The sequence below is a fragment of the Lissotriton helveticus genome, chromosome 7 (genome assembly GCF_964261635.1).
Source record: "Lissotriton helveticus chromosome 7, aLisHel1.1, whole genome shotgun sequence".
NCBI lineage: Eukaryota > Metazoa > Chordata > Amphibia > Caudata > Salamandridae > Lissotriton > Lissotriton helveticus.
In genome coordinates this window covers 1,705,219,785-1,705,245,048 of record NC_136068.1, presented here as the reverse complement: position 1 = coordinate 1,705,245,048, position 25,264 = coordinate 1,705,219,785, and the positions used below count along the sequence as shown (strand labels likewise).

Below are 25,264 nucleotides of genomic sequence, written 5' to 3'. Positions count from 1 at the left end.
TAATCGCATGTGTTGTAACATCATACATTCCTTGGAGCAAAACAGTTGTAACAATTGATTTATATCACAGAACGATATTCCCTCACAACCTACTAATTTCTGTACATCACAGCTTTTGTACTTTAAATAAAAATTTTCAACACAAGGTGGCTACATGTATTTTTTTCATTTAAGATTTTTTATTATTTATTTTTTGTCATTTCTTTATATTATTCCTTTAATTTATAACATTATTTTACAAAAGAGCACATAAGATTCAACATTTGGGCAATTAATATACAGATACCATACAGAGAAAGCAAAAACCTAATACACATTTACCAAATTATCATACAACCACTTTCATACACTCTACATTCACTCTTGATTCTGTGTCGGAGGGATCACAGATTGTTATGTGATCTATTACGCAAGGTCTACGCGTTTCGGTGGGATGAGACTACCTTCCTCAGGACCTCTTAGCAGAATAGCCGATCTTCCTGTAGTGTAGTTCCTATTATCCCAATAGGCTCTGCGCATTGGAATAATATCTTCAACAGTATAGACCTAGGACGGAGGTTAACTAGGTCTTCTACTGACGATATTCGACTTAAAGTTTTGTGTTTGCCAGCTAGCTCAGAGTTCACTAGAAACTTTCTCGAATAGGCAAGGAGGATTTTAACCTCCCTGGATAGACAAGAAGGGATTTAGTTTCTGACAACCATAGAACATGACAACTTTGCTCTCCCCTAATCAAGAGTGTATCTCTAGAGTCGTGTGAAAACAAAAGACAACTTATTTTACTCAGTCAGTACGTGCATTCTTAGTTTCACCAGATTGTAGAGAAAAGGAAGAGACGGGCGTGTTCAATAAAAGATGGTATTTATTGATCAGTCTCTTTTCTCGTACAAGAGAAATGAATCGCTATTATTGCAATACTTATAGTTAAGTAAAGTGCATACAGTAAAGACAGAATTATAAAATAATACTGAAAAAGCATTGATATGGTTTCTGAGCCATATGATACTTTAAAATGGATAAAATAGATACATACATATATACATTTGACTAATCGTACTCAACTGGTGCTTCTAACCACGCCTACCCCAGTGTACCTGACCTAAGCCTAATACGTGGGCGGGAGTAGATAAGTAGCAGTTTAAGTTAAGTTTGTTTTGCCAAGGGACTGACTCAAGAATTCTCTGCAAGGGGTTTATTCAGTTCTGTACCTGAGATCTAGAATGTTGGAGGGCTGGTATCTCTTATCCCAGGTCTTGATATTCCAGCTGCCTGCGAGGGCTGCGTGGAAGCGCCGGAGCTGGATTTCTCGGCAGGAGAAAGGCAGCGTCTCCTTCTCAGCGCGTCAGGAAGGCGGGGCAGCGCCTGTGGGCTTCGCTCTCTGCTGGGCTCCTCGGCAAGTCTCGCTGCTCCAATCTTGTCACCACCGCGTGTGTTTGCTTAAGGCACTGTCGGTAATATTTATACCTGAAAGGTGCCGAGATTGACGTAAGGATGGACATATATACGTCAATAAGGATGTCATACGAACGGGTTTGTTCGCACATTCTTTTACTGAAGTTCTCGGTGAAATCAAAACAATGGCTATGGGAATTTCCCAGGTCGCTGTAGGTTTGATTTGTTTTGAGAACTCCGTATTCCTTATCAGGGGCTGGAGGAATAGTGCTTGCCTTATTAGATGGCATGCGTTATGACCTAATCAGATAACGCGCTTCTGTGCCGTGGTGTGGCTTAATCAGATAACGGTTTTTGCACCGTTGGATGGCTGCTAGTTAATTATTAACCAAACCAGGGTCAGAAATAGGGGGATCGATACAGTACCTATAGAAATACATCACACCCACTCCACGTAGACTATGTCCATATTTACAAATCTAGGCATAGTGAAACTAGTAGCGTTTGTGTATACCGTACCACCCCAAAATACATTCATATGCATTCTGAAAATTAGAATTATGAAATATACGAAACACAATCACATGTACTGTATGCACAAGCAGTATAATAATGCTAAACATATAACGCATATTTCAAACTCAGCATGAATAAATTGTGAAAACTACACATGAAATGGCTCTTTTATACAGAAGAAAAGTGCGAGACCATTTCATCACAATCATAAAGTTTTGTATGAAAATTCTAGAGGGTAGCTAATGTCTCTTGACTACTAAAAATAGAAAGTCAGTTCTCTAAGAATAATGTCTACTTTAAGCAGAAGATAAGTGTCCCAAAAAATTGTAAATATTTTGGAATTGAGGGAGGTGAGAGGAGAAAAAAAATATTATTCCATTTCATTGCTCTACTTTTAAAGTTGAAGGCCAAATTCAAGTTTGCAGGGAACTCCGTGTGCTAGTTTGCTCAAAGTCATTCCTTCTGCTATGGTGAAAACATCATATCATTTAGACTGTCGAAAAAACTGTCAACAGCTTCTTGCGAAAGTTCCACTAAGTCTGAAAAAGTTGTTACCATGCATTCATTAGCATGATTGCCTTCATTGATGTTTTGATCAGCATAGCTGACTGAAGGTCGTACCTGATCGATGCTGCTTTCATCTCGTACTTCACTACCCCTCAATCGTAGTGGTGAAGTCTCCACGAATGCCGTCATCAGGATAGGTAGCCGCTGGGGGCAGCACAATGCATGAGCCGTTACCGGACCCAACAAGGTTTCTGCGTCCAATGGCACATCCGATTGTAGTGTCAAACAGGTGTCCAACACGCATTCTTCGCCGCATAGCAAGCACCTTGATACAGGCATAACACAACGTTGCCACATTGGTCTAAATGAAAGAAACCAAGTCATGTTCAAGTCCCGTAGCCGTGCTAGTCCAAGGACTCTAGTTATGCGGTCCCGGTAGCCAATGGCTAGGATCGTTTCTTCCCTTGTCGCAGGTGTTTTGTCTGTGACATGGTTTGCCATAGCGAAGTAACAGGATCAAAAATAGGATGCCTGCCACCAGTCCCAAAAGGAGAGGAAGTCCGCCAAAGATGGAATGGACAAAGTCTGGAAAAATACCCAGGATGGCTTTGAATGGTGTCAAAATTCCTGAAAACACTGTCTTAAATACACTTGAGACACCACTGGTATCAGAAATATTTAAGATTTCGTTCAGTATTTCTGCGAAATGTATGGGGGAATTTGTTGATAACAATAAATGAATCTCTGCCGTTGTCCTTGCAACTTGGAGATCATACGTTTCTTTTGATGACGTTAGCCTGGTCGGCGTCTGTAGGAGCACTGTCTTCATTCTGCTTAAAGTATCAATTCGAATAGAAGCAATTTTCAAATCGGGCCATAACCTTGCCTCCCTGTCTGGGGAATCGTTCGGGAACAATACCCGTCCACAGCACATGACCTTCCTAGTCACGGTTATGAGATAAGGTTTTCCGGGCAGCAAACTACAACATCTGCGATCTACTATTAGAATGTAACTCCCGTTCGAGAGTCTCCTAATGAATGGTTCTATTTGTGTTGCAGGTGTGCCTAGCTGGTAACATGAAAGGTTATTTGAAGTCCCTTCACAGGCTCCATGCAAGCTAATACCCTGACACAGAAGTGTACCGCTTAGTGATCTTGCACAATTATTGCCACTAAGAAACACTTTCTGGCCTTTATTACTGACACATTCGTGTGTATAGGGCAAGTTCCATGTTGACTTAATGTACCCTTTACCCAACCTTTCATACTGGCCTGCCTGTATATATTTTTGGCAGTATTGAAACTGGAAAGTAGTTATCGGAATATTTATTATTCCATGTATTATCCATTCAATGACAGGTCGTTCTGACATTGTCAATGGTAATCTCTCAAGTTTTTCAATGCTCCGAATTGTATAGTCAGCACCCTTCTGTGCCATACTGATTTGTTTATCAGTAAGGTTAAAGATATAAAATAATGACGTTGTGTTGATTAAACGCCAAGGCACATAGCCTGAACGCAGATTTTGTAACGTCCAGCCAAGCTGTACAATAGAACGCAATTGGGACTGACCGTGTTGTAACAACAGTAAGTCTTGCGATATTATATCGATTGCTGAAGACACAATGCTGTCTAGAGAATATATTCTGGAGGACAGAGTCATTAACCCATTGTCCACCACAGAAAGTGATTTTTCCAAATTAATACGGTCAATTTCCCGTATTTTCTCTGCTGTCTCAATTTGAGTTTCTTTCCAGGCTTCGTTATAAGCTGCATATATAGAGGCCGCTATGAAACGTTTTTGACGCTGTTTGCGTGGTCCCTTAATGAAATCACGCAAGTCAGCACCTTCGGTAAGTAAAGTTAGGTGTTGGTTAATTTCTGCCAGTGTGGACGTTTGTAGCCATTGAAGGCAGAGCTTGCCCACGCTGTAGGTGGTTACTATCCCTGGATGTTGTCTTTGGGAATATCTAGGGTCTGGCCTGGTCAATGTGAACCCCTGTATTTTGTTCAGGAATCTGTCTTGACAGTTATTTGTATCTGTGGGCCAGATCAACCATTGTTTCCATTCAGGATGTGTTCTGTTTTGGTTTAGTATATGGTTTATGTCTATCTCAACATCTATAGAGCTATTATCGTTCACTGTTGGCTTTGGAATAGATGGTTTGTTTAAATCTTTGATTTTGGCTAAGCCAAGACAGGTAGTTTGTTGAATAGTGTCATTCAAAAATATAATTTGTTCTGGGATCATGCAGGCTCTAAACAATGATTCTATACCTTGTACTTGCCAATCTCTTGTACCCCAAACAGTTTTTGCTTCAATATTATTGTTCCAGAAATCAAAACCAAATGTATTCATTTGCTCAAAAAATTAATCTGAATATACCAATTTTGTGTTTGTAAGCATGGTCTTCATACCTGTCTTATTTGACAATTTGAAATAAAATGTTTCTGCATTACTTGTGTTAAACCCTGAAAAGTATGAATATTTATCATAAAATGTTTTCGAGCTACCTTTTGGAGGAGTAGCACAATGTTCCCATTGGTTATAATTTAAAACATTTCTAGGTTGTGCAGATTTGTGTAGATAATGGTTACCATAGTGGTTGTAGCAGAACATTTGATCATAATTAGACGAACCCTGCAAATAATCCTGTTCTGTAAATTTAGCAGACATCACAAGATCAGACATCATATCATTAATACTTTCAAAGTCCCAATCATCAGCAAATGTGCTTGGTTTTACAAAGTCACTCAATGAGATCTTGAATTGGTGTAGATACTTCAGGATTTCAACCGGACCATAGATTTCATAATCAGTTTTGTCCCATGCTACACCGCCTGGTATAGGATTGGCTGTGAAGTTCACTGAAGAAAGTTCTCTTTTCTCGACGTGTGAAGATGTGTGTGGTTTAAGGACCAAGTTGATTTTCTGGCTTGCTGTGTCCATTTTAGCATATTTTCCTTCAATGAAATGTCCCAAGCATAGTACCATGATGAGCCAAAGTATGAGGAAAAATGCACCTAAGGCCACCCAAAATTCAATCCATGGAGAAATCAGATAGGTTTCTTTCAGCTGTTGAAAAAGTTCCTTAGCTTTATCTTTAAAAGTATTTGTTGATGGCTGTTTCTTAGATTCACTCAGATCTTCAGATGAGTCATCGAAGTTGATGAAGTAGCCGGATGCTGTTCTGTCAATTGTTCCAATTGCTTCTGGATTACTTTTTGTTCTAGAAGTTTCCTTTGTTTTATCAGCATACTCATATGTTACTTCATTGTAGGTTGGTGTGTCTCTACTAAATGTTTTTATTTCGGTTTTTAGAGGTTCAAGTTCCATTGCTTTATTGCATATTCCTTGTTGATGTTATGTGGGCATTTCGAATGTGATTAGCCTCTTAGTTTGAACCTCTGGATTTGTAGCAAACATCGGTGTTCTACTACTTCTTGGGAGTCCACTTGGCCTACTGTTTGTTATCGGCCACATGATTGTGGTTTTACAAAGTCGATGGATACAACTCTGTTCTCCTTTTTACCAGCAAGGGGTGGTAGTACTACTGATCTTGTCCCATTGATAGACAAGACAGGAACTGCTTTCCTGTAGGAAGGCCCAAATTCCTTCTTTACTGCGATCTTCTCTCTGACTAGATCCCCGACTTTTGGAATCCAGACAGGTCTTGCTGGGACAGGTGGTTTCTCTTCAGTGGTCGTTGGCTGTTGTTTCAACTTTATGTTGCTCAGGTCTTTTCTTGTTTCATTTAAGTCCTGCAAAATAGCCAAACGATCTTTGATATCAAAGCTTTTGTCTTTAACCACTGAAGTCTGACTGTCAAGATCTTGGATCATCATTCTAGTCCCGAACAATAGTTCGTACGGACTGAATCCCCTCAGAGAATCTCTTGGCAGGTTATTTAGACTACGTTGGACACTTATTAGATGTTTGACCCACCCAGCTCCCGAACCTAATACCTTTGCTGTTATAGATTGCTCTATGCCTTGGTTTTTTCTTTACACCATCCCGTATCCCTCAGGAAGGAAGTGAGAAGAGTCCCGCTATGCAATGCTCATTTGGCCATAGCTCCCCATAAGCTTGAGGGTTGAAGGGGAAAATATTGTTTGAAACGTAGCATGCTCCTAGCGTATATGCCATTATAGACTCGCAAATCTTTTTATAACAGTTCAGACGTCAGCCGAGCGCTGGGGTCTACATTATAAGTGAAAATTAGTCTTTTTATGTTAATATGATGCTTTTTTTTGTTGTTGTTGGTTTTATTGACTATTGTCTAGCCCTTCTGGAGTGAAACGCCATGGTAATACACCGTTTCTCTCGCCGCTGCGATCTCTGTTGCAGTCTGGGCAGTTTTTTACAAAAATGTGGTGATGCAGGCTCATGCCTGGCCACCAGTACACTGATTGTAATTCTTCCAGAGAATCTTTAAGCTTGAGGTGACTAAGACCCTCACCCATGTGTGCGTCCGCTATTAACAAGCGTCTCCTGTCCGTGTTTGGAATTACTCTATCCCCCACTCCAGGGATTCGAGCAAAAGGAACGGAGTTTGCATCGATTATGTATGTATAGTTGAGTGGGTAACTGATCGGTAGCGCTGAGCAGTCGCCCTTTGATGACGTTTTCACCGCCAGCACTGTTTCACCGTCAATGTATTTTACTGTACGCTTTTTTTAGCTACGGAAGCCGATTTAGTTGCCACCGCTGTGGCTGTCTCAGCCAATGAATTCCCTGCAACGTGAACGCCATCACGCTGATGACTCACTGAATGTATCACGTGAGTTTTTGGTAGTTCTTTCTTTAAAAGAACTACTTGTTCCCAAAGCGCTTTCTGCTTTATTGTGGCACCTGTGTCATCTTTGTAACCATCCTGAATCCATTTCTGCAAATCGTTATTGTATGATTTGACGCAGTAATGCGAATCGGACACTATAAGTGTCGGGAATTCGCGATCGGCATTATCCAGCGCCATTTTCAATGCTATTATTTCAGTCTGTTGTTCTGAATTAGTCTCTACTGAGTGTGTTTTTATTAATAGAGGTCTCAGTTTTCCTCCACGCCATACTTCTTTTGTAATTTCACATGTGGGGTTGTATGCTTGTTCTCCCCACCCAGGTGGTTGAGCATGGCCGTCTGTATAAATTACACAGGCGTACTGTTGTAAGGGCAGAATGTCGATTGGCAGAGGGTATTGTCTCTCATATTCTAGATATTTTAATTCTTTCAGTTCTGGATCAAAATAGTATTTTATTTTCTCCGTAGCAATTGAATTTACCCATTGTATCCATTCTGGATTCAATGCTGTAGTTGGTAAATTACATGGGGTTGTTAATGCCTCAAAGGCTGATTCTGCTGTTCTGACTGTAATACGTCTACCGTCAGCTTGGTCTTTTTCTCTTGCTACAGCCGTTTGAACCGCATGAACAATGTTTTCTTTAATGCTGAACGTTTTTTCAGCTTCTGTGTACAAGTGTGATTTGTATGCAATTGGTACCTTTTCTCCCTCATTAGAGGTCAGGTATGTGAATCCGCATCTTCCTGGGATGACTCGAATCACAAGGTTGCGTGTGTTATCACGTGTTTGTAATTTTGTTTTAATTAACATGTCTGTTTGTAAAGATCTCCAAATTTCTGTGTGTTTTTGAGTCCAATTGATTCTTTTAAAATCTGGTTTTATTAGATCATAAAGGGGTTTGACCCTTTCTGCGTAATTTATAATGTAGGTTCTTCCGAAATTTAGGAAGCCTAGAATTGATTGTAGGTTTTTTAGTGTTCTTGGTGCTTGGATTACAGCACATTTCTCTAGGAAATTGTCAGCCAGGCTTTTGCCTTCACTTGATAGTTCATATCCTAAAAACAGGACTGTTAGATGGGCAATTCTTGATTTTTTAAAGTTGAATTTGTAACCCTCTGCTGCGAACCCAAGTATTATGGTGTTCACTCTCTTCAAGTGAGTATCCAAGTCATCGTCTGTTAGATAGATGTCGTCGACATAAGATAATGCCTCGTCATCATATGTTTGTAGTAATTCTGTTACTCTCGCTGAGAATAATCCTGGGCTGTTCTTGAACCCCTGGGGCAAACAACAGAATTTTTTTTGCGCGCCATTTATTGAGAACGCCGTCAAATATCTGCTTTCTGGTGCTATATTCTGACAAAAGAATCCATTAGAGATGTCTAATGTTGTTTTGTATTTTTTGCGCACTATGTTATTCATTAGTGCAGCACTATGCGAGTTTTGTACTGCAAAGGTTTTGCAACATGAGTTAAGGTGTCTGTAGTCCAAAACAAGACGATATGAATTGTCTGGCTTGGAGACAGGAAACAAAGGGTTGTTTATTTGTGAGGTGCAAGTTTCAATCACCCCCTGGTATTCAAGTTGATCTAGGATCTCTTTTACCTGTTTTTTAGCCTCTTGCTTAATCGGGTACTGCCTCTGTGCAGTAGGTTGTGATTTTAACTGGATTTTGTGAGGAGAGTCCTCATCCTATCCCACATGATTTTTATATAAAGCAGGAGCTTGAGCTACGGCCCACTTTCTTGCAAGTGTATATTTTTTATGAATTGGAATATGATTTGAGAAGGCAGGCATAATTATTTCTTCGCCATGTGGGCACTCTCTGACAAACTCGGGTGGCCAGTCTTGTTCAGCTACAAGGATGTCATAGCCCTCGGAGAGATTATACCAAAATAGACCCCTTATTTTTCTAGTCTTATCCCCCTCTATACGCAATGTTATTTCATATATTTTATGAGGTTTGCTAACTCTGGTATCTGCAGTTTCCACTTGAATGTATTCATTCGTGTCCACTGTCTCCAGATGATTCATAAGGACTTTGCGAGCTATGCTCACTTCTGCTGCGCTGTCTAGCATTGTCTGAGCCCATTCTCCGTTTTTCAGCTGTGTCCTCAGTATTCTCGGCATTGTTGATTACTTTAATACTGGCTACCTTCTTTTTTGGAAATTGTAATTTTTTATTCAGATGAGCAGGTTCCTTGTCTTTGGACTTGACGTGCTCTTCCCTGTGTTCTGATCGTCCTCTTCTTTCCGATTTCTGCGAGGAAGTCTGAAAAGATTGAGAGGGATGTGTATCAATATCTTGATATCTATCAGGTTTTTTTATATTATCCCTATTTCTAAGGTTGTATTTTTTCACAGAGGGCTCCCTTTGGGGAGACTTGCGTCCTTGATCAGGAGATCTTTCTCTCCGCCGAGGAGACCTTCCTCTGGACTGGAATCTTTTTTCTTTAGGATTGGATTGTTTATTTCCATCCCAGCTCTTTTTTTGAGTGTTTAAATTATTTTTAATAAATACCTTTTCAGGACTTTCAACTAGTTGGGGTTTCACTGGTATTCCACCCAAACTATCTCTTCCTAGTTCTTCATAGGATTTTTCTATGATTCTGGCAATTTCAGATGGTTGGTCTGCTATATTTGTCTCTTTTAACCTCTGGCGGATCGCCACATTTGCTGCTTCTCCCTTTATGTTGGCTAGTAATATTGCCGAGACCTGCTTGAAGTCTTTCAGTAATTTCATACAGAGAGTTAAAGCGGGTTCTGGACCGTATTCATCTTGAATTTGTTTTAGCACATCTGGTATTACTGACATGGATGGTACACCATGTGTTTTCGTGTGAATGGAAGCAAAGACTGTTCCCCAAGTGTCACAGTCCTCCACGTGTGGTGTGATTCCCATTGGAAGACAGATAGTCAGAATCCTGTGTTTCTCAACAGAGGTGGTATCTGGAAACACCGCCTCTATTTGAGTGATTTTTTGTGCTAGCCAGAAAGGAATTTGTTCCCGTTTTGCGGGCACTTTACCTAGACAGGACTTTATGTTCTGTGGTGTAATTTTATTTGTGTTCCCCTGATGAGGGGTCAGCTGTGGAATTTTAATTGCTGGTTGGACTGTTGAAGTCCGCATTACATATTGGACTAATTGTCTATGTATTTTTATTAATTGTTTTAGCTGTGCTAAAAGGTCTGCTGCAGGCATTTCTTCAATGTCTGGATGTGGTGTGTATCCGGCTAGGACCGGCCACGTCCCTCCTGGTCTACCTAGTGGACCGAGCCTGGTGATGTGATTATTATGTTTTAGGGCGCCATTAAACAAGAGCAGGTGCTCTTGGAATTTGAGTGGTATTTCCACCTCCTCGAAAGGAGTGTACTCATTAGGAGGTTCCTCTATTTTGTAATAGTGGAAGTCCTTTGTTACAGCGTTTGCTGCTGGAAAGTTTATCCATGAATAGGATACCTCTGTCTGCCGATATTCGTGTGCCTCTATTACGAATATGACTGTACCACCTCTCGATGTCAGTCCATTTTCTATAAGTTTTAAAGTTATAGATTTCCTTATGTTGACCGGGATGAGTATTATATCCGGGTCATTTTCCAGCAGAGTATTATCAGCTGCTATGAGTTCAGCTGCTATTCTAGCTGTCTCCCTTTCTACTTCACTGTCCGACATGTTACTGTTAGAAAGGTTATTTTGTTTGTTTGCAGATCAGGTTTTCACGGAAACAAAGATTAGATGCACAATATTTTGGAACAGTGTATCCTTCAACGTTGAATAAACCAAGATCCTTACATAGGAGTCTCCTCCTGCGAAGTTTGGCGGATATGACCTTTCACCCACTCCAGACGTCTTTGGAGTATTATGGGAAAAAAAGGGGCTCTGTGTGAAAAAGCACGACTGAGTTACTCTAATGTCTTGCGTTAGTTTTATCGCCTATCCAAACGTTGGGCGCCATGTAGTATAGTTCCTATTATCCCGATAGGCTCTGCGCATTGGAATAACATCTTCAATAGTATAGACCTAGGACGGAGGTTAACTAGGTCTTCTACTGACGATATTAGACTTAAAGTTTTGTGTTTGCCAGCTAGCTCAGAGTTCACTAGAAACTTTCTCGAATAGGCAAGGAGGATTTTAACCTCCCTGGATAGACAAGAAGGGATTTAGTTTCTGACAACCATAGAACATGACAACTTTGCTCTCCCCTAATCAAGAGTGTATCTCAAGAGTCGTGTGAAAACAAAAGACAACTTATTTTACTCAGTCAGTACGTGCATTCTTAGTTTCACCAGATTGTAGAGAAAAGGAAGAGACGGGCGTGTTCAATAAAAGATGGTATTTATTGATCAGTCTCTTTTCTCGTACAAGAGAAATGAATCGCTATTATTGCGATACTTATAGTTAAGTAAAGTGCATACAGTAAAGACAGAATTATAAAATAATACTGAAAAAGCATTGATATGGTTTCTGAGCCATATGATACTTTAAAATGGATAAAATCGATACATACATATATACATTTGACTAATCGTACTCAACTGGTGCTTCTAACCACGCCTACCCCAGTGTACCTGACCTAAGCCTAATACGTGGGCGGGAGTAGATAAGTAGCAGTTTAAGTTAAGTTTGTTATGCCAAGGGACTGACTCAAGAATTCTCTGCAAGGGGTTTATTCAGTTCTGTACCTGAGATCTAGAATGTTGGAGGGCTGGTATCTCTTATCCCAGGTCTTGATATTCCAGCTGCCTGCGAGGGCTGCGTGAAAGCGCCGGAGCTGGATTTCTCGGCAGGAGAAAGGCAGCGTCTCGTTCTCAGCGCGTCAGGAAGGCGGGGCAGCGCCTGTGGGCTTCGCTCTCTGCTGGGCTCCTCGGCAAGTCTCGCTGCTCCAATCTCGTCACCACCGCGTGTGTTTGCTTAAGGCAATGTCGGTAATATTTATACCTGAAAGGTGCCGAGATTGACGTAAGGATGGACATATATACGTCAATAAGGATGTCATACGAACGGGTTTGTTCGCACATTCTTTTACTGAAGTTCTCGGTGAAATCAAAACAATGGCTACGGGAATTTCCCAGGTCGCTGTAGGTTTCAATTGTTTTGAGAACTCCGTATTCCTTATCAGTGGCTGGAGGAATAGTGCTTGCCTAATTAGATGGCATGCGTTATGACCTAATCAGATAACGCGCTTCTGTGCCGTGGTGTGGCTTAATCAGATAACGGTTTTTGCACCGTTGGATGGCTGCTAGTTAATTATTAACCAAACCAGGGTCAGGAATAGGGGGATCGATACAGTACCTATAAAAAAACATCACATTCCCATAGAAAATTATGTACTCTGTATAGATATCTGTAATAATAAATAACATTCAATGTAACTGTTAGACTATATCAATTTCATATTTAATTCATATCTCTAACATGTTTTATACAATTTCTACAGTTGTAACTTTTTTTTAATAAAACACACACACCTTGTGGAAAGTTCACAGCAATTTAATTCCTATTTTCTGTTAATTTCTTTCTAACTTTTGTCAAAATGCTCCGCTAACAAGCAAAACAGCACAAATATCTTTGTCTAGGTGTTCATAAAAGATTGCCAGTAAAGGCCTATTAGGTCATGTAGTTGACAAGAATAGCACCACTGACACAATATTAGGTGACAATAGTGAATGGCAAAACTTACTCAATTTAAGAAAAAGAGCAAAACGCATTGAATCTCACGCATATTATATGCGGGAATATCTGATAGCAGGGGTCATACCATCTGGCCTTAGAGTGAGAAATGCACCAGCATTATTTATCGAGATAAGGAAATTCCTGGAGCGATGGTCATTAATATCAAATCGTTGCTCCAGGGATTGGATGCTATTGATAATTGAGACTGCTAGGGATATTTTGATAACGGTGAATGAAGAAATCTTGAGATTGGAAGAGAAACTTAACTCATCCAATGCAGTTGAGGATGCCAAGAACAAACTGGATAAAATACAAACTGAAATGAAAGATTTCGAAACTTACTTAACAAATAAAAAGACTGAAAAACTGAAAAATGATGTACGTTGGTTCTCTAAAGAGAAGATTTACCCTTACCTTAATCCGAATTACTATCAGGCAGGCAACCCAGGTGATTATACACCAAATTTTAATTATAGAAAAAATTACACCAATTTTTCTGACACTGGGTCATCAGATTCGGACAATGATAATTATTTACATTCAGGTCCGATTGGAGGGCGCTTCAATTCAGGACAATTTAGAGGCAGACAGGGTCAACGTAACTTACAAAATAGAGTTTTTTTGTCGAGAGGCCCCTACAGGGGCAAACAAGTCCACTGGCAACAAAACAGAGGTGGCCCTCATATGTCTAGCCCTCAACCACAACAACAATACATGAAAACGAGGAACCAGCAATACTGGTGGTAGAGTCAGATGAAAAGATCAATAGTTGTAGAGATATACTTCCTATTTACAACTTATCATCTACCATGTTGAGGGTTGAAGAGTCAGCGGTATTAAGTAAGGGATTATCGTTTCTTCCTTTTACCTCTATTGATAAATTCAAATTAAATTCAGATCTCCATGCTTTTTTCAATAACATTGAATGTTATTTATTATTACAGATATCTATACAGAGTATATAATTTTCTTTGGGAAGATCGGCTATTCTGCTAAGAGGTCCTGAGGAAGGTGGTCTCATCCCACCGAAATGCGTCGACCTTGCGTAATAGATCACATAACAATCTGTGATCCCTCCGACACAGAATGAAGAGTGAATGTAGAGTGTATGAAAGTGGTTGTATGATAATTTGGTAAATGTGTATTAGGTTTTTGCTTTCTCTGTATGGTATCTGTATATTAATTGCCCAAATGTTGAATCTTATGTGCTCATTTGTAAAATAATGTTATAAATTAAAGGAATAATATAAAGAAATGACAAAAAATAAATAATAAAAAATCTTACATGAAAAAAATACATGTAGCCACCTTGTGTTGAAAATTTTTATTTAAAGTACAAAAGCTGTGATGTACAGAAATTAGTAGGTCGTGAGGGAATATCGTTCTGTGATTTCATTTTGTTCCCCTCTTTCCCTGACCTTTAAAGTATTTTCAGAGGGGGTCCCATATCCATGTAGTAACAATTGATTTAGCCACTCATCTTCTTGGGAAGAATGATACGTTCCAGGGGCATAGGTATTAAAAGTGCAGCAGGTGCAGAGGCACCAGGGTCCAATGGTTCTGAGGAGCCCATTGCACACAGATTATAGCTATTACTGTTACTGTATCAGCAATTCAGGTGTTGTGGAGCTAATGTGCTATTACATCTTAACTACACCACTGACAACTTAAGCACAGAATGTGGTGCAGACATCATCTTTCTGGCAAGATTGCATAAGCTGTAGCACAATTTAATTTCTAAACTGCACATTTTTACTCTCACTTACAGACCCTTGCAAATCTGTGAGATGTCGAACAAAAGAGTCCTGCATCATCAAAGATGGAAAACCAGTGTGTGTGCCAGACTATTTTGGCAAATGCTGGGGATGGGGAGACCCTCACTACAGGACATATGATGTGTACACGTATGAATTCCAGGGCACATGTTCCTACACCATTTCTAAGTACTGTGGTACTGACCCTACACTCGTCCCCTTCACCATCGATGAGAAGAACGACAACCGGGGGAACCAGGCTGTCTCATATGTGCGACTGGTTCACATCTATGTGTACGGCTACAAGATATCCATCTACAAGGGTGAAATTGGAAAAATAAGGGTGAGTGATCCAAAAATAGATCATATTTGTAATTGTGTTGTATGCTTTCTGTTTGGTTATACTTCTGTGATATTGTGCTGTGGTGTGAATATAATATTTGGCCATGAGTGTTTAATGTTTGACAGAGCTCTTTTGTATAATCAGATCTGTCATCTAACAAGTTGCCATAAAATGAGACTAAAACATTCAAGATAAAATATTCCCCAATATAAAATAATTTAACTTGGGAGGTGCCCATTATCTTCTACATCCCATCTTTGTGATGTAATGATCATTTTCATTCATTCTAATTGGACCACAACTCCTCCTTACACTGCTCCTAGTATCTCGACCCCAACCTCAAATATCGTCAATTGCAGTCAAATATTTTCCTATTACAGTTTCTGATATTTTCACTCACTTCTTGCTCCCCTGGGTCTAAAAAACAAACTGAACGACCTTTTTGCTTCCACACAAACATCTCCCTTCTTCTAAGCATTTAAAGGCAGTTTAGGATCATTTCTAAAATGTACTTATCTCCATAAAGTCCATACCTTGCCACCATCTACACATACTGCGCTTGACTACTACTAACCTGATAGATTCAGGCCACCCTGTATTCTGTGGTGACTTGGGGGTCGATTCCGATCCCGTAAAAAGCGCTCCGAATCATAGTACGGAGCATTTTTTTCTGTACGAATCGTACCCGTAACCGTCCCCGTACGAACGACGTAGTACGATCCACACCCGATGCAGCTATCCGTACGAATCCTACCAGGGACCGTACGAATGAAATTCCCATACGAATCGCCCTCGGAAGCCGCTGTACACGACGTTCATACGGTTAGCGGCTGCTTCTTACGACCCGGCAAGTACGATCCGTGTTGTGTACGCTCCGTACGACCCTTTTTCTACGGGAGCTGGAAACTGTCGTACAGTCAGAGTTCACCCCGAAACAGGTACGGGACGCCCCCCCCCGGGTACGGTGCGTACACCCCATGATCGCAGGGGTACGGCGCATACCCCTGCGATCATGGGGGGTACGTGCCGTACACCCAGTGTAAATGGGGTACGGCACGTACCCCATGTACGCTGGGTGTATGGCACATACCCCATGTACGCTGGGTGTACGGCACGTACCCCCCATGATCACAGGGGTATGCGCCGTACCCCTGCGATCATGGGGTGTACGCGCCGTACGGTGTGTAGGTGATCACGCGCTTTTCCGTACGAATCGCCCTTACCTGACGTGGACCGTACCAATCGCGTCCGGGAAGCCCGGTCGGGATCGTAATCGTCCAGTCGTACGGAAACGGCTCCGGATGCGAGTCGTACGGACGGTGATTTTAACGGATCGGAATCGACCCCTTGATGTGAACCATCTAGTCAACATCAGTGTCCTTGCAGTTTGTTTCTTTTTTCACCTTATACTCTATTTCCTGTGACACATCTATTGCCTTTCCTTTAGATTATTACACACAGCCATCTGCATCTCTTCCCCATCCACCTTGGAACTAACTGGATTTTTATTTTACAACCTCTCAATAAATTGCATAGTAAAACAGTCGTAAGATGATGTGTTTGGCGTTGCTTGGCCTGCTTCACAGGGCAGTTAGTGCTCTAGCTTTTTAGAACATTCTTTCACTGCTCCCGCTAATATTTAAGTGTGGCTATGACGTGGCGAGAACTGACATGGCAGGCGAGCAACACCCATTGGGCTCACGGGGTTTCAGCCCCCCCCCCCCCATCGTGTTTGTCAGCCCGGGCTGAGACAGCTTCGCGGGCCGCACCCGAGTATGTACCAGGTCTTTAAAAGACCATTTACTTGTAAATGAGGCTTTCGTTGTGTGTTCACCCCTTCTTACAGCCACTCTGTCTCTGTCTATGGTTGGAAGAATTAGCCCCACCCGAAATATTTTTCACCCCCCCCTCCCCCCCCCCCAAAGTAAATTTGGCTTTAGTTGCCCGCCTGTCTCTCGGCACTGCCTTTCTTCAAAATCTTCGTTTTTTGGCCATCGTGATCTCTTAGAATTCATTAGGGAGGGTAGCAGGCCTACATTTTGGGTTGTTTAATTAGTACTGTTTTAACAATGTTTTAATAATGCAAAGTAAGCCTTTCTGGTAGGCCTGCTTCATGGAGCCTTTAGCACTTTAGCTTAATGGATCATTCTTTTACTGTTCCTGGCATTATTTAAGTGTGACAGTGGCACAGACATGACACAGGTGTGCCAAAGGCAAGAGCGTCAGTGCCCGTCCGCACCTGAATCAACCCAGGTAAAACAAATGCTGCTTCTTTAAACCTAAATATAGTTGTTTATTCATCTATTGAGCTAAAACGCTCTGCCCTGCTATTCAAGAGGTATTTGATTCATTTATGGAGCTCATTACTAGTACCATGAGGTGTAACTGCTATACCTTTCAGATCCCTCCTCATGATAATACTGCAGGATCTGGTTTATGTCTAGATGTCCCCAACCCTAAAGTCCCCATAGTGTTGGCCCCTGATACATCCAATTCTAAACTCACTAATTTTCAATTTTATAATATTCATTGCTGCTCTTTGGCCAAACATCAGTTAGACCTTTTTAATTGTCATCCTGAGAATATGCCTGATGCAGTGTATTTAACAAAAGCCTGGTGTCATGAGGCCAGTACCCCGGATATAATTGGGGCACTGCCCCCCAAACTATTGTATGGTTAGACTGTAGTGCCTGGATAAAAGAAGAGGTGGCATTGCAATTGCTTTTAAAAAGCATTTTCAGTGTAAGACACAAGATCTTTCTATCCCAGATTGTGATGCCTTATTTTTCTCTCTCTGCCTCTCCCATAATTTCACTCTGTCAAGCACCATGTTTATCGCCCCCCTGGGATATGCTAGTATTTGAAGCACCCAGCTACCGGATGCCCTTTCTCATTATATTCTCAAATGTGCTAACTTTAATGTACTAGAAAAATTTCCAGGATTCTATTTGATGTTTTGCCTCCTCTCTGACAGAGAATATCAGAGCTTTAAATGCTACGTTGAACACTACCCCTACACACAGTGCTGGGCAACTGATGGGCCCCCTTTTCTCAAACATTAACGGAGTTGTTGTAAATTGTCCAACTCCTCTACTCCAGGCATTTTGATGTACCATTATCAATTACAATGTCTTCTCTGGTAAATACAATGTACTCGAGTACTACTATTCTTTCAAAGAATGTGCCCAAGCTCGAATTCTCTACCTTTAAATCCTCCCTACAAGACACGTTACCCAGTTTGAGCCCTCAGTCATCTCGTATCTGTCTAAGGTTGATAAGTTCTCGAGTTGGTCACCCCACAAGGGATGTCAGACCACTGCTTGTTAGAGCTTCTGCAGGCTGGGACCTCAACGTCTAGTGAAGCATCTCCTCTGCCTATCTAGTCTTGGCATGGTTCTTTCATACTACAAGGATAGCTTTGGGGTTCCTTACATATTCAGAGTGTTGTGAATATGATTAAGCAAATGAGCTTGAACAATACCTGCGATTATGTAAAGTAGTTATTCCACCCTAGGATGAAGATGTCCATGACTTTTACACAGAATATGTTCATGCTGTTATGTACGTCATGTGAAGGGATTTTGCTTTAAAATCCTCATGCATAATAAATGAGGCTAGTTTCAATGATCATTGTGTAGCTACCTAGTCTTACATTGGGGCACATAACAAAATATTACCCAGGTTTGGCACCTTCTGTTCTTGAGAGCTGCTGAACAGGTGACAGAGGTGTGTCCTTCCTCACCTCATCTTCGTATGGGCTCCCATTCCCTCCTCTTGGAATTCATACCCCCAGAAAACAGAACTGTCAGGGTTCCCTGTGCCGCTGCCCCTCCGAGTTCTCGTGACACAGGGGGCAACTCATTCCCCAGAATTACGTATTTGGGTATCTGGGGACTAACCATTTTATGGGTCACTCTCTCACCCCACTCCATGGATACCAGGGCCATAGGGCAGAAAAAGTCATACCCCTGGGCCTGAGTTACTTATACACATGGCTGGTGTACAGCTCTGGAGAAACCAGCCTTTCCACTATCATGGTCTGACTAGCCCTGGTGTCCCCCAGAGCAGTGACTGGGGCCCCCTTTCACTCAATGGAAGTGGCACCCCACCCTCAGGGATCACCAGCTCAACCTCTGAGTCTATCCCTTAGCTAAGGGAAATCATGGCAGGGTCTATGACCTACCCCTGGGGAATACCTAGCTCCAAGGTCACATTGACCATCTCTGTAGAGGTCCCACTCAGTGGGTGGTGTCTTCGGACAGAATATCAGAACTGAGAACAATCAAAGCAGTGGCTTGAAAATGAGGAGTCCTTGATCAGGACCTCCACCCTGTTTCTCACACGGGGTATGGGGACCCTTTCCTACCCCATTACTCTGGTACCTGTCTGTGTCCCCTGGGCCTCCCCTTTTCTATGCTAGGGGAAACCTCAACCACACTTTTTAATGTCACTTGCAGATACCTTCTGATTGACCTTGGTGCTGAGCCTGTGGTCCCCTTCTTTAGCAAGCTCCCTGGGCTCAGTGTGCTTACTATCAATCAAGTATTGGCCCAATTAATGAATATGTGCTCTTTTCCAAACAGGTCATACCGCCCTTTGTAATCATTCACCTTGCTGCTCTTCACCCAACCATCCAGTACCTTATCCAGGAACACTCAGGGGCTTAATTTCAATCCTATTTCGGGCCCTCAAAGCTTATCCGAAAGTAGATGTCGGCTCGTTCCTGGGTAAATGGTCAGCAGACCTGCCAAGGCCGCTCACAGACAGTGGAACGTGTGACCAGCAATGCCCATTTCAAGCTCATACAACTTAACTATCTACACCGCACTTATCTGATACCCCACAGGCTGGCACACAATAATATGGCACACTCAACAGATTGCCCATGCTGCGGCATGGAGCCATCTGCCTTTATACACATATAATTGGATTGTCCTAGGCTTAAAAAATACTGGATGGGGGTACTAGAGACAGAGAAGTGACAGGCATCTATGTTGAAAGCACCATTAGGCATTGCCTCTTGGGTGTCCTCCCCACCCCAAAGATGAATAATAAAATACGGCACATGTTTGCACACTTAGTGCTGATACTTGCCAGATGGCGTATTGCAATACATTGGGCGCAGATCACTTTGCCTACATTACACAAGTGGATTGGATGACATGCAGGAATGGGGGGTGGTGAAAGAGAAATGACTACCGATAGTCCGCTCAGAAGAGAATGCCGAACGAGATTTGGAAACATTGGGGCTACTGCTAACCGAATTACAACCACAAAGTCAGGTAGGTGGGGAAATAGTCTCCTTCTTGCACCCAGGCACCCAGAATGCACAACAAGGAGGTAATTATGCTACCTCAGATGTCCAAACATCAAATATATAGCGTGCCACATCTGATGAGGGGGCTTCGCTACTTAGGAAAGCTGCAAGATATATGTCATCTGCCCGCAGTGGTAGCCCCTGACATATCAGCTCCCATAAGATAGTTCTGCCAGGGAGCGAGGCCTAACACACCATCAGTCACCTAATGTGATATATATTTGAAACATAGGATGATACATTGTCCTTGAATAAACTGCTGCGCCGCAACTCCATAGGATACCAAGTGAAAGCCTAAAAATTATAAAATAAACTGCTCCCTAGTATTTGCTAATCCTTTATGTTTCGGTGATGTATGTGGTTTTACATGTCAAATGGCAAACTGTAATTATAGTTTGTTGTAAACGAAAAAAACTAGTAATATATAGCCTCCTACTGAATGTGCCTTGTTACTAGTTTCATAGCGTACAATGAGATTACGCTTATGAACTCTACATGGGCCTACCAACTGGTCGGATCCGTAGGCTACAGATAATACAAAATGTGGCAGCTATACTGGTCTGCAAGGTCCCCGTCCATCAGCATATTTTTCCTCATCTCAGACAACTCCATTGGCTACCGGTGGCCAAAACGAATTGAATTCAAGGCCGTTACATTTGCCTTTTGTGCATATCAGGGCAGAGGTCCCAAATACCTAAGAAAGAGGCTTCGCCCCTACCAGCAGGGCAGGTAACTAAAATCCAATCATAAACGCTACCTCTCCATCCGCTGTTTTGCTAAGGCAAGAATGTCGGGTAGGACATTTAAGGTGGGCACCACTTAATGCTGGAATAACCTGCCTTTTCATCTACGCATGATACACTCTGAACAGGAATATAGAAAGGCCTTAAAGACCTGGCTTTTTAGTCGTAATGACTAGATTTGCACCACCATTTCTCTGCTGTTGTCTGTGTTAGCGTCGGGACATTCCAGTAGGGGTACCTGTGCGCTCTACAAATGCCTGTTTTATTATTTATTATTATTAATGTCATCCCCCACAACAATGACAGGCACCAGTCCTTCAGGGATGTAGAGCATCCTGTCTCCAGAGGGTACTGTAGGCACGGTGCGACCATTATTACTGGACTCCACCTGCTTAGCTCTGAGGTCGAGCTCTCTCAGACGTAGCTCATGGGCCATTCTCCTTTCTTACATGGCTAGTCTCCTCTCCTCCAAGGCTACCTCAGCCTTAGCCATCTACTTTTGCTAAGGCCCTCTAAGCGTTTGTCTTTGCAGCCTCCATGCCCAGATTATTTTCCTCCATCTGGAGTCTGGCCATTTCCAGCCCAAATTCTCTCTCCTCCATCCTCTCCACCAGCTCCTCTTGGACAGACAGCAATAAGACACACTTCCGTACTGCCTTAGCAGGGGGCTCTACTTCAGGGGCCAAGTCATCCCATCAGCTGCAGGTGGAATCCCAGGGAGGTCGTATCCTTATCCTTCCATCACTATATCCCCTTCTGTGGCTTCAACCACTGACACAAAAGCTTCTGCCCAGGTCCACAGCACCTTTTGCAACTCCACCTCCTTGTAGTAATCTTTTCAGGAAGTCACGTCTCTTTGCAGAATTCCTTGAGCTGGGCCACAGTGTAGGCATCCATGTGGGCCAGCTCTAATTCTATCTTTGTTTGTGTGTTTAACACTCACATCAGTCAGGGTAAGATTTTGGAAAAAAACAAAAAGAAGCCAACTAAGGAGAATTTAAACTTGAATTGGTCTTAGATATGGGTTGGTAGTATACCACAAATCACTGTATGGCAATGCACAAATACAAGTCCTGATTTCACAGCCGCCACCAATATGATGAATTGTATTAATGGTTGACTGCGGTGTGAGCCTTGGTCAATCAGCATCCACAATTCTTGTCAGAGTAGGCAAAGGCAAACCCAAAATTAGCCGGTGCTCAACCCTGCAGTAGCTTGGCACAAAGCAGTCAGGCTTACAGGCAAAGTGCACAGACTTTGTGCAGCACCTTAAACTGTAAAACAGATAGAACACCACACAAAAGGATCTATCACCAGCTTAGCATATGAGCCTACCCTAATAAATGAAACAAGACTAAAATGACAAACATTCAATCAGTAGAAACTAAGTTATGAAATTTTAGAGAATAAAGGGTAAATTAGCACTTAAAAGCATAAAGCACCAATCACAGCTATTTGTTTGTGTTGACTGGGTCAAAGTCAAAAGTTCATGCTGATGCAGTTCGGATACAGTCCCAGAGTAGCTCAGCTGAAGGGTTACATTCTCAAGTTTTGGGGCCTAGAGTCCTATTTGCATTGGAGAGGGCTTCGACGAGCAAGAACGAGGTGGTGGTAGCTTGCGCTGGTTTTCAGTGCAAACGGTGTGGTCTCAGTGCATACAGGCTCGTTTGCACTCACATAGAGTCCAAAAGCTTGATTTAAGAGCCCATGAGCCATACCAAGGGCCGAGGACCTGAGAGGCACAACAGAAAGTTGAGACCAAGAGCTAGTTGGGAGCCTTTTATTTCCCTGAGGCTCAGATCAGAAGGCCAGCTGACTAGCCCTTGAAGTCCCCTTGGGTTCATAGGTTCAAGATGAAGTTTCATGTCCAATTGTTCCTTCTCTGGCAGGAGGACAACAGACAGCAGGTCAGCACAGTAGGTCAACTGTTCATTTACTGCAGCAGTCCAGCAGAGTGGCCGTTCTAGTAACAGCAAGGCAGTCCTTCTTCCTGGCAGAGTATTCACAGGGTCAGAAATGTTGGTATCTGAGGTCCTTCCTTTATACAAAGTTGCATCTTTGAAGAAAGGAGCGGTTTTCAGAGGCAGGCATTTGAACTGTACAGATGGCCTGCCTTCCTGGCTCTGACTCCAAACTAATTACAGGCGGTATTCAGCCCTTTGTGTGGAGGTTCTGCACACCCTATTCTGGTGCAGGTGGGACTGTGCCCAGTTCTTCCTCTGTCATCCTGCCAGTAATGGCTGATCTAGTCAAACCTAAGCTCCCCATTGTGTGTGGCTGTCTAGGAGGAATAAAAAAAGCTTGGCTGTCAGCTATGCCCAGTCATGTGCCTTGAGACAGGCTGTAGGCACCAAATGGCTAAGGCAAGAATATGCCAACTTCTAGATGGCCATGCAGTTTGGGCTGGACTGTTCCCAAGAGGCAGAGGGTTTAGAATGATTTGCATATGGATGGGTCTAAACTGGGGTGGCATGGTGAGCAAGAGAACAATGGATGATTTAACCCAGACCTCTTGACTGTAGGTGAATGTATTGATTTGTTCTGCATTCTGTCCTTCATTCGTGTGCCTAATGCTTTCTCGACCTAAGTGGACTGGGTGTGCCCAGACGTGGGTCCCAGGCTCACTGTGCTACCGCATTCAAGCTAGCCTAGCTGATGAGGGGTGCAACCCTGAAACCAGTCTCAGGATGCTTGTTTGCAGTCCAGGTAGGAACTGGCCTGGCAGTTCGAGCTGGATTGTTCCCTTGAGGTGCAGGGTCAAGACGGATTTGCATATAGCCTGGTCTAAACTGGGATGGCATGGTGAGCAAAAGAACAATGTATTTAACCCAGATCTCTTGACTGGGAGTGAATGTTTTCATTTGTTCTGCATTCCGTCCATCATATGTGCGTCTTAAACCCTATAAATGGGGTACTTTTAGAATTGCAATTTAAAACCTGATTTCATCATGTCAGGATCTTAAATTTCGATTCAAGAGACACCAATCAAGAACTGTTCATCTCTTTCCATTTGGAAATTACACTTATAAAATGTAATAAGGTCATTCCAATGTTTTTCTATGGGAGAATTCGGCTTTGCAGTAGCGAAGTAGATGTCCAACCTTTTAAATACAACACACCCTGCCCTGAGGGTGACATGTGTATTAAAAAGTTAGGTTTGGACCTGACAAAAAGTTATTTTTGACAGATCGACATAGCAGCTTAAACGTGCATACACAGGCTCTGCACTGGCAGACCAGAAGCATGTTCAAAGGGCTACTTTAGTGGGCTGCACAATCCGTGCTGGAAGGCCCAAGAGTAGCACTAAACGTAGAGGCCTCGGGCACTAGTAGTGCCACTTTACTTGGGACTTAAAAGTACATTTAATATGGCAATCGACTATAGGCCAATCTTACAGGTTTTAGGGAGAGAATTCAAGCACTTGAACACTGATTAGCAGCATTAAAGTGTGCAGAGTTCTGGGCCAACATAAAAATTCATCCAAAAATAGGAGAAGGAAGGCAAAAAAATCTGGAGATGACCCTGCAGAAAGGGCCACGCTCAACACCTATGGAAGAGTAATCTCACATTTTTCATACACATTGCTTCGATGGGATGCACCATGCAAAATGAGCATTCAAGAGCAAATTTAAGACATGGCCTCTGCCCCAGTTTTGAGCTGATTTCTTGAATCACTAAAAAACTGGTGCAGCACTATTTCATCACTTTAGCAAGTGGGAAATGGTTGCTTGTCAAGCAAACTTTCAAGGCGTCTGTGCCATTTAGCTGATATAGTAGCAGCATTTTAAAAATATTTTTTTATATAATAAACTTTATTGTGTTTGAAAATGGGCAGAACCTAAACAAACACAAAAAGGAAGACATAGCCTGTAAGTATCAACGCACCACTGCTCAACACCTGTCCCCACATATATATGGATTTATGCTATCCTCATTGCATTTCATGTATGTCGTTCATAACCATCACCTCCCATGTCATGCATCTTTACTCCAGGATTGTCCCCTAATTCAAGATTCAAGGCAGACTATTTTTGTTATGTGTATCAGTTTTGTTATAATTTAAGCCCAACCAAATAGCTCTTCTGTCAATTTTTCAAGTGGTTTAAGGCCCATAATTAAATATTACTGTTATAGGGGGTCTTCTCAAAACCACTGAAATTACAATTTCCCATTTGTTGCTGCTAGTCTGATCAGATGTGAGGGTGTCTGTCCCATCCAT

General features: G+C 42.2%; 1 protein-coding gene across 1 annotated transcript in view; it reads left to right on the top strand.

The window, feature by feature from the left end:
- LOC144769651 (IgGFc-binding protein-like) overlaps positions 1-25,264 on the top strand; it is a 1,105,637-nt gene that overhangs the window by 843,265 nt on the left and 237,108 nt on the right. Inside the window, exon 20 of the mRNA XM_078653826.1 lies at positions 14,657-14,985. Coding sequence (XP_078509952.1) covers positions 14,657-14,985 — 329 coding nt within the window. The remainder of the gene's footprint in view (positions 1-14,656; positions 14,986-25,264) is intronic.